We start from the raw sequence: 10,000 nt of genomic DNA on the forward strand, positions 1-10,000 counted from the left end.
GGGGTCACACAGTCTCAGGATAAGGGGTCGGCCATTGAGGACTGAGATGAGGAGGAATTTCTTCACTCAGAGGGGGGTGAATCTGTGGAATTCTCTGCCCCAGAGGGCTGTGGGGCTCAGTCGTTGAGTATATTCAAGGCCGAGATCGAGAGATTTTTGGGCTCGGGGGAATCGAGGGATCGGGCGGGAAAGTGGAGTTGAGGTCAAAGATCAGCCGTGATCTCATTGAATGGTGGAGCAGGCTCGAGGGAGCCCCGCACTGTCGGAGGGGCAGTACTGAGGGAGTGCCGCACTGTCGGAGGGTCAGTACTGAGGGAGCGCCGCACTGTCGGAGGGGCAGTACTGAGGGAGTGCCGCACTGTCGGAGGGGCAGTACTGAGGGAGTGCCGCACTGTCGGAGGGGCAGTACTGAGGGAGCGCCGCACTGTCGGAGGGGCAGTACTGAGGGAGTGCCGCACTGTCGGAGGGGCAGTACTGAGGGAGTGCCGCACTGTCGGAGGGGCAGTACTGAGGGAGCGCCGCACTGTCGGAGGGGCTGTACCGAGGGAGTGCCGCACTGTTGGAGGGGCGGTACTGAGGGAGCACCGCACTGTCGGAGGGGCAGTACTGAGGGAGCGCCGCACTGTCGGAGGGACAGTACTGAGGGAGCCCAAGTACTGTCGGAGGGGCAGTATTGAGGGAGCGCCACACTGTCGGAGGGGCTGCGCTGAGGGATGAGACGTTAAACCGAGGCCCCGTCTGCCCTCTCGGGTGGATGTAAAAGATCCCGGGGCCACTATTTGGAAGAAGAGCAGGGGGAGTTCTCCCCGGTGTCCTGGGGCCAATCTTTATCCCTCAACCAACATCACGAAAAACAGACGATCCGGGTCATTATCACATCGCTGTGTGTGGGAGCTTGCTGTGCGCAAATTGGCGTTTCCCACATTACAACAGTGAGCGCACTTGAAAACGTGTTTTTTTTTTTAAAGTGGTTCCTTGATCGCGAGGCGTGTCCTGTGGGGGGGTGGGTGATGGGCGATGTCTGGTTGGGTTTGGAAGTATCTAGGTTGACCCTGCGATGGGTCTTGGCGATGGGGAGTCTGTCTCTCTGTGTGTGTGTGTGGGTATGTGGGTGTGGGTGTGTGGGTGGGTGGGTGGGTGTGTGTGTGTGTGGGTATGTGTGTGTGGGTGGGTGGGTGTGTGTGTGTGTGGGTATGTGTGTGGGTGGGTGGGTGTGTGGGTGGGTGGGTGTGTGGGTGGGTGGGTGTGTGGGTGGGTGGGTGTGTGGGTGTGTGTGTGTGTGTACACATTGTACCTTCTCGTTGCAGGAGAAACCGCTTCCCGAACCAATGGATGGTCTTTACCGGCGCACTCAGCCAATCGTCCGAGGGCGTTCAGCGGCTGGTCGCTGTGGTGGTCTATCACTCTGGCTACGAACCTTTTAACGACCCCAACACTGACGACAACAGCAACGATATCGCCGTGCTCCGCCTGCAGGCTCCGTTAAACTTCTCAGGTACCTCGCCCAGCACCTCCAACCCTCCCACTCCCTGCTCCCCCCACCCCCCTGCCCAGCTCGCCAAACACACAAGCTTGGCAAAATGGCCAAGTGCTGCAGTACAGCAGGACACAAGGACATCAGAAATAGGAGCAGGAGTGGGCCATTCGGCCCCTCGAGCCTGCTCCGCCATTTAATACCATCATGGCTGATCCCATCATGGACTCAGCTCCACTTCCCTGCCCGCCCCCTTATCCCCTTATCGGTTAAGAAACTGTCTATCTCTGTCTTAAATATATTCAATGTCCCGGCTTCCACAGCTCTCTGTCTCTCTCTCTCTCCCTGCCTCTCTCTCCCTGCCTCTCTCTCCCTGCCTCTCTCTCCCTGCCTCTCTCTCCCTGCCTCTCTCTCCCTGCCTCTCTCTCCCTGCCTCTCTCTCCCTGCCTCTCTCTCCCTGCCTCTCTCTCCCTGCCTCTCTCTCCCTGCCTCTCTCTCCCTGCCTCTCTCTCCCTGCCTCTCTCTCCCTGCCTCTCTCTCCCTGCCTCTCTCTCCCTGCCTCTCTCTCCCTGCCTCTCTCTCCCTGCCTCTCTCTCCCTGCCTCTCTCTCCCTGCCTCTCTCTCCCTGCCTCTCTCTCCCTGCCTCTCTCTCCCTGCCTCTCTCTCCCTGCCTCTCTCTCCCTGCCTCTCTCTCCCTGCCTCTCTCTCCCTGCCTCTCTCTCCCTGCCTCTCTCTCCCTGCCTCTCTCTCCCTGCCTCTCTCTCCCTGCCTCTCTCTCCCTGCCTCTCTCTCCCTGCCTCTCTCTCCCTGCCTCTCTCTCCCTGCCTCTCTCTCCCTCTCCCTCTCCCTCTCCCTCTCCCTCTCCCTCTCCCTCTCCCTCTCCCTCTCCCTCTCCCTCTCCCTCTCCCTCTCCCTCTCCCTCTCCCTCTCCCTCTCCCTCTCCCTCTCCCTCTCCCTCTCCCTCTCTCCCTCTCTCTCTCTCTCTCTCTCTCTCTCTCTTCTCTCTCTCTCTCTCTCTCTCTCTCTCCCTGCCTCTCTCTCTCTCTCTCTCTCTCTCCCTGCCTCTCTTTCTCTCTCGCTCGCGCCCCCTCGTGTCTCGAGTCACAAATCGGGCAGAAGATTTCTTTCCCGAAAGGACATCCGTGAACCAGATGGGGTTTTTTTAAATTCCAGATTTATTTAATTAATGGAATGTAGATTCCCCAGCTACCCTAGTGGGATTTGAACTTGTATCTCCGGAACAACAGTCCAGGCCTCGGGATTAATGGTATATTTAAGGCTGAGATCGAGAGATTTTTGGATATTGAGGGAATCGAGGGATCGGGCGGGAAAGTGGAGTTGAGGTGGAAGATCAGCCGTGATCTCATTGAATGGCGGAGCAGGCTCGAGGGGCCGAATGGCCGACTCCTCCTAAATCTTAGGGGTTTTTTAATCAGCCGTGCAGAGCATACTCTTTGTTATGTTAAAGTCTTTCTGTCTTTCTCTAGACTACATCCAACCGCTTTGTCTACCAGCTATTGGTCAGCCTGTCGTTGATGGGACGATGTGCAGTGTCACAGGATGGGGCAACACCGAGTATTATGGTAAATTCCTCCCGTACCCCAGTGAGTCAGTGTGTGTGGGACTGTACCCCAGTGAGAGTCAGTGTGTGTGGGACTGTACCCCAGTGAGAGTCAGTGTGTGTGGGACCTGTACCCCAGTGAGAGTCAGTGTGTGTGGGACCCGTACCCCAATGAGATTCAGTGTGTGTGGGACTGTACCCCAGTGAGTCAGTGTGTGTGGGACTGTACCCCAGTGAGAGTCAGTGTGTGTGGGACCCGTACCCCAATGAGAGTCAGTGTGTGTGGGACTGTACCCCAGTGAGATTCAGTGTGTGTGGGACCCGTACCCCAGTGAGAGTCAGTGTGTGTGGGACCCGTACCCCAGTGAGATTCAGTGTGTGTGGGACTGTACCCCAGTGAGTCAGTGTGTGTGGGACTGTACCCCAGTGAGAGTCAGTGTGTGTGGGACTGTACCCCAGTGAGAGTCAGTGTGTGTGGGACCCGTACCCCAGTGAGAGTCAGTGTGTGTGGGACCCGTACCCCAGTGAGAGTCAGTGTGTGTGGGACTGTACCCCAGTGAGAGTCAGTGTGTGTGGGACCCGTACCCCAGTGAGAGTCAGTGTGTGTGGGACCAGTACCCCAGTGAGAGTCAGTGTGTGTGGGACTGTACCCCAGTGAGAGTCAGTGTGTGTGGGACTGTACCCCAGTGAGAGTCAGTGTGTGTGGGACCTGTACCCCAGTGAGAGTCAGTGTGTGTGGGACCCATACCCCAGTGAGAGTCAGTGTGTGTGGGACCCGTACCCCAGTGAGAGTCAGTGTGTGTGGGACCCGTACCCCAGTGAGAGTCAGTGTGTGTGGGACCCGTACCCCAGTGAGAGTCAGTGTGTGCGGGACCCATACCCCAGTGAGAGTCAGTGTGTGTGGGACTGTACCCCAGTGAGAGTCAGTGTGTGTGGGACCAGTACCCCAGTGAGAGTCAGTGTGTGTGGGACCCGTAACCCAGTGAGAGTCAGTGTGTGTGGGACCAGTACCCCAGTGAGAGTCAGTGTGTGTGGGACTGTACCCCAGTGAGAGTCAGTGTGTGCGGGACCCATACCCCAGTGAGAGTCAGTGTGTGTGGGACTGTACCCCAGTGAGAGTCAGTGTGTGTGGGACCAGTACCCCAGTGAGAGTCAGTGTGTGTGGGACCCGTAACCCAGTGAGAGTCAGTGTGTGTGGGACCCGTATCCCAGTGAGAGTCAGTGTGAGAAAGGAGGCTTGTTTTGTGGTTGTATGTTGAAGACTGTAGTTGTGATTGACCCGAATGTGTTTTCAGCATTTAATGCTGTTAATAATTTATCAAATGTTTCGGTCTGGTGAGCAAACTTGGGAAACAGCAAACCTGTGCTTAATCTCGCGGTGAGCTTTTACGTCCATGGTTCAAACCTGTTGTGCTAACAAATCTGTCTGCATTGTGTCTTAAAACTTTGATTCATGGAATCTCCAATCTCTGATCTCCAAGTGCTTCACAAAGCTGGGTCAAAGAGGTCGGTTTTAGGGAGTGTCTTAAAGGAGGAGAGAGAGGTGGAGAGGTTTAGGGAGGGAGTTCCAGAGCTTGGGGCCCAGGCAACAGAAGGCACGGCCACCGATGGTGGAGCGATGGAATCTGTAACCTCCTCTAGTCCTGACACCCCTCCCTATCTCTGTAACCTCCTCCAGCCCCTACACCCCTCCCTATCTCTGTAACCTCCTCTAGTCCTGACACCCCTCCCTATCTCTGTAACCCCCTCCAGCCCCTACACCCCTCCCTATCTCTGTAACCCCCTCCAGCCCCTACACCCCTCCCTATCTCTGTAACCTCCTCCAGCCCCTACACCCCTCCCTATCTCTGTAACCTCCTCCAGCCCCTACACCCCTCCCTATCTCTGTAACCTGCTCCAGCCCCTACACCCCTCCCTATCTCTGTAACCTCCTCCAGCCCCTACACTCCTCCCTATCTCTGTAACCTCCTCCAGCCCCTACACCCCTCCCTATCTCTGTAACCTCCTCCAGCCCCTACACTTCTCCCTATCTCTGTAACCCCCTCCAGCCCCTACACCCCTCCCTATCTCTGTAACCCCCTCCAGCCCCACAACCCCCCCGAGATCTCTGTGCTCCTCTAATTCTGCCCTCCTGAGCATCGCTGATTTCAATCGCTCCACCATCGGTGGCCGTGCCTTCAACTGCCTGGGCCCCGAGCTCTGGAACTCCCTCCCTGAACCTCTCCCCCTCTCTCTCCTCCTTCAAGACGCTCCTTAAAACCCACCTCTGTGGCCCAGCTTTTGGTCGCCTGTCCCCAATATCTCCTGATGTGGCTCGGGGTCAAATTGTGTCTGATAATCGCTCCTGTGATGCACCTTGGCCAGTTCATTGGATGTATTCAAGAGGCAGTTAGATACGACCTGTTTCACTACGTTGAAGAGACGATATAAATGCAAGTGGTTTTTGTGAAAAGCTTTTGTGATTGGAGCGATTGTTACAGGTCTTCTGAGGGGTTGTTGTGACATTCCAAGGTACTAATTCTTCTGTGTTCCTTTCTATACTGCTCCCTCCAACAGTGTTGAATGTATGTGATGGTGGAGGCTGGGTCATTGAATATATTTAAGACGGAGATCGACAGATTTTTGAGCGATAAGGGATGAAGGGTTGTGGGGAGCGGGCGGGGAAGTGGAGCTGAGTCCATGATTGGATCAGCCACGATCTTATTAAATGGCGGAGCAGGCTCGAGGGGCCGAATGGCCGACTCCTGCTCCTATTTCTCCTGTTCTCATGAATGCGGTTGATGGTGGAGTGCCATGTGATGGCGATACCCGGAATGCGAGGTACACATATCAGAAAAGGATGAACAGGCTGGGTTCCTTTTTTCTCTTGGGTAGTGGCCTAATAGAGGTCTTTAAAATGATGAAGGGTTTTGATAGGGCGGATACAGAGAGAGTAGTGTTTCTTGTCATGGTACATCAGTCATTGAAGGTTGGCATGCAGGTACAGCAGGCGGTGAAGAAGGCAAATGGTATGTTGGCCTTCATAGCGAGGGGATTTGAGTATAGGAGCAGGGAGGTCTTACTGCTGTTGTACAGGGCATTGGTGAGGCCTCACCTGGAGTATTGTGTTCAGTTTTGGTCTCCTAATCTGAGGAAGGACATTCTTGCTATTGAGGGAGTGCAGCGAAGGTTCACCAGACTGATTCCCGGGATGGTGGGACTGACATATGAAGAAAGCCTGGATCATAGAAACATAGACAATAGGTGCAGGAGCAGGCCATTTGGCCCTTCGAGCCTGCACCACCATTCAATATGATCATGGCTGATCATTCGCCCCGGGAGAAAGACGGGAGGCTCGAGTGGGACATAAACGCTGGCAGATACTGGTTGATCCGAACGGGCTGTTTCTGTGCCGTATATCTGGTGTAATCTCTGGTTGTGTTGCTACAGGCCAGCAGTCTGATGTTCTCCGAGAAGCACATGTACCAGTCATCAGTAACAACCGCTGCAATAGTCCAGAGTACTATGACAACCAGATCACCCCAAAGATGTTCTGCGCGGGCTACAGCGAAGGAGGGGTTGATGCCTGTCAGGTAAGGAGGTCCTGCCGTTCGAAGTGTCGGCTCCAACCTCTCGGATATCGTGTGTTGGTCTAGGGGAGATCGAGATCAACTCTCCAACTCTCTCTCTCACTGGGGCACGGGTCCCCCACACACTGACTCTCACTGGGGTACGGGTCCCACACACACTGACTCTCACTGGGGTACAGTCCCACACACACTGACTCTCACTGGGGTACAGTCCCACACACACTGACTCTCACTGGGGTACGGGTCCCACACACACTGACTCTCACTGGGGTACGGGTCCCACACACACACACACTGACTCTCACTGGGGTACAGTCCCACACACACTGACTCTCACTGGGGTACGGGTCCCACACACAGTGACTCTCACTGGGGTACGGGTCACGCACACACTGACTCTCACTGGGGTACAGTCCCACACACACTGACTCTCACTGGGGTACAGTCCCACACACACTGACTCTCACTGGGGTACGGGTCCCACACACACTGTCTCTCACTGGGGTACGGGTCCCACACACACTGACTCTCACTGGGGTACAGGTCCCACACACACTGACTCTCACTGGGGTACGGGTCACACACACACTGACTCTCACTGGGGTACAGTCCCACACACACTGACTCTCACTGGGGTACGGGTCCCACACACACTGACTCTCACTGGGGTACGGGTCCCACACACAGTGACTCTCACTGGGGTACGGGTCCCACACACACTGACTCTCACTGGGGTACAGTCCCACACACACTGACTCTCACTGGGGTACAGTCCCACACACACTGACTCTCACTGGGGTACGGGTCCCACACACACTGTCTCTCACTGGGGTACGGGTCCCACACACACTGACTCTCACTGGGGTACAGGTCCCACACACACTGACTCTCACTGGGGTACAGTCCCACACACACACTGACTCTCACTGGGGTACGGGTCCCACACACACTGACTCTCACTGGGGTACAGTCCCACACACTGACTCTCACTGGGGTATGGGTCCCACACACACTGACTCTCACTGGGGTACAGTCCCACACACACTGACTCTCACTGGGGTACGGGTCCCACACACACTGGGGTACGGGTCCCACACACACTGACTCACACTGGGGTACGGTCCCACACACACTGACTCTCACTGGGGTACAGTCCCACACACACTGACTCTCACTGGGGTACGGGTCCCACACACACTGGGGTACGGGTCCCACACACACTGACTCACACTGCGGTACGGTCCCACACACACTGACTCTCACTGGGGTACTGGTCCCACACACACTGACTCTCACTGGGGTACAGGTCCCACACACACTGACTCTCACTGGGGTACGGGTCCCACACACACTGACTCTCACTGGGGTACGGGTCCCACACACACTGACTCTCACTGGGGTACGGGTCCCACACACACTGACTCACTGGGGTATGGGTCCCACACATACTGACTCTCACTGGGGTACGGGTCCCACACACACTGACTCTCACTGGGGTACAGTCCCACACACACTGACTCTCACTGGGATACAGTCCCACACACTGACTCTCACTGGTGTATAGGTCCCACACACACTGACTCTCACTGGAGTACCGCCCCTCCGACAGCGCAGTGCGGTGCTCCCTCAGTACTGCCTGGGTCTTTCCCGAACCGTTGCTTTGTGTTGGGTATAACTCTTGTCTTGCTCGGGCAGGGTGACAGTGGTGGCCCTCTCGTCTGCGAGGACAATCTCTCCAACAAGACACGTTGGCGTCTGTGTGGCATCGTGAGTTGGGGCACGGGTTGTGCAATGGCCTACAAGCCGGGAGTCTACTGCAGAGTGACGGAGTACCAGGAGTGGATATACAGGGCGATGCAGGTAGGGTCAATCTTCAATCAGGGACCCCCACACACTCCCCGGGCAGGTACAGGGGGTTAGATACAGAGTAAAGCTCCCTCTACACTGTCCCATCAAACACTCCCAGGGCAGGTACAGGGGGTTAGATACAGAGTAAAGCTCCCTCTACACTGTCCCATCAAACACTCCCAGGGCAGGTACAGCACGGGGTTAGATACAGAGTAAAGCTCCCTCTACACTGTCCCATCAAACACTCCCAGTGCAGGTACAGCACGGGGATAGATACAGAGTAAAGCTCCCTCTACACTGCCCATCAAACACTCCTAGGGCAGGTACAGGGGGTTAGATACAGAGTAAAGCTCCCTCTACACTGTCCCATCAAACACTCCCAGGGCAGGTACAGGGGGTTAGATACAGAGTAAAGCTCCCTCTACACTGTCCCATCAACACTCCCAGGGCAGGTACAGGGGGTTAGATACAGAGTAAAGCTCCCTCTACACTGTCCTATCAAACACTCCCAGGGCAGGTACAGGGGGTTAGATACAGAGTAAAGCTCCCTCTACACTGTCCCATCAAACACTCCCAGGGCAGGTACAGAGGGTTAGATACAGAGTAAAGCTCCCTTTACACTGTCCCCATCAAACACTCCCAGGGCAGGTACAGTACGGGTTAGATACAGAGTAAAGCTCCCTCTACACTGTCCCATCAAACACTCCCAGGGCAGGTACAGGGGGTTAGATACAGAGTAAAGCTCCCTCTACACTGTCCCCATCAAACACTCCCAGGGCAGGTACAGCGGGTTAGATACAGATAAAGCTCCCTCTACACTGTCCCATCAAACACTCCCAGGGCAGGTACAGGGGGTTAGATACAGATAAAGCTCCCTCTACACTGTCCCATCAAACACTCCCAGGGCAGGTACAGCACGGGGTTAGGTAGAGTTTTGGGGGAATTTGAATACTGACCATAGTGTGGAAGGTATATTCAGGATCGTGGGTTCCTGGGATGTGGGGGGGCGAGTGGGTGTGATGACTCGTAGCACTGTTGACGACAGTTTAACCCGTAAATGATGTTGTGTTACAGATGTACAAGGACACGCAGGGAATTCACGCGATGGATTAAAGGAACCTTTGCAATTGTGGCGACGTTTGGAAACCGCGTTACCCAACACGTTCAGTGGTGTTGAAGCTGCCTGTTGTTAATATATTTTTTTTATATCGTCAAATGAACAATCGTTTGTTTTTTTGCCGTGTTTGATAGTCAAGAGTCGGGTTGATGAGAATCGAATGCGTTTCGAAGACTTGCAGAGTTCACGTATCCTTGTACAGAGTTGTCCTCATCGCAGGTTTTAACAAAAAAAATAGTTTTTGTTTTTAATGTTTTGGCATCGGAACCGAGACTTTTAATGGGGGAAACCTACGGTAAGCCCCGGGGATCACCAAGCTCTCGGGCTCTGATCCCGTGGCATGTGTTCAAGTGAATTTTCAAAATAGTGAACAGGATTGAATAAATTGCTTTTCGAAGAGGCGACCTGTTTTTTAACAATCGAGCGAGATT

At 55.0% G+C, this 10,000-nt stretch overlaps 1 protein-coding gene across 1 annotated transcript in view; it reads left to right on the top strand.

Annotated features, from left to right (window-relative positions):
• LOC139250202 (serine protease hepsin-like) overlaps positions 1-9,725 on the top strand; it is a 41,978-nt gene extending 32,253 nt beyond the window's left edge. The window contains exons 8-12 of the mRNA XM_070872696.1: positions 1,308-1,495; positions 2,962-3,057; positions 6,465-6,607; positions 8,300-8,464; positions 9,527-9,725. Of these exons, the coding sequence (XP_070728797.1) occupies positions 1,308-1,495; positions 2,962-3,057; positions 6,465-6,607; positions 8,300-8,464; positions 9,527-9,565 (631 nt within the window). The 3' untranslated portion in view covers positions 9,566-9,725. The remainder of the gene's footprint in view (positions 1-1,307; positions 1,496-2,961; positions 3,058-6,464; positions 6,608-8,299; positions 8,465-9,526) is intronic.
• Positions 9,726-10,000: the final 275 nt, after the last annotated feature.

Source organism: Pristiophorus japonicus, unplaced genomic scaffold (assembly GCF_044704955.1).
Source record: "Pristiophorus japonicus isolate sPriJap1 unplaced genomic scaffold, sPriJap1.hap1 HAP1_SCAFFOLD_350, whole genome shotgun sequence".
Taxonomy (NCBI): domain Eukaryota; kingdom Metazoa; phylum Chordata; class Chondrichthyes; family Pristiophoridae; genus Pristiophorus; species Pristiophorus japonicus.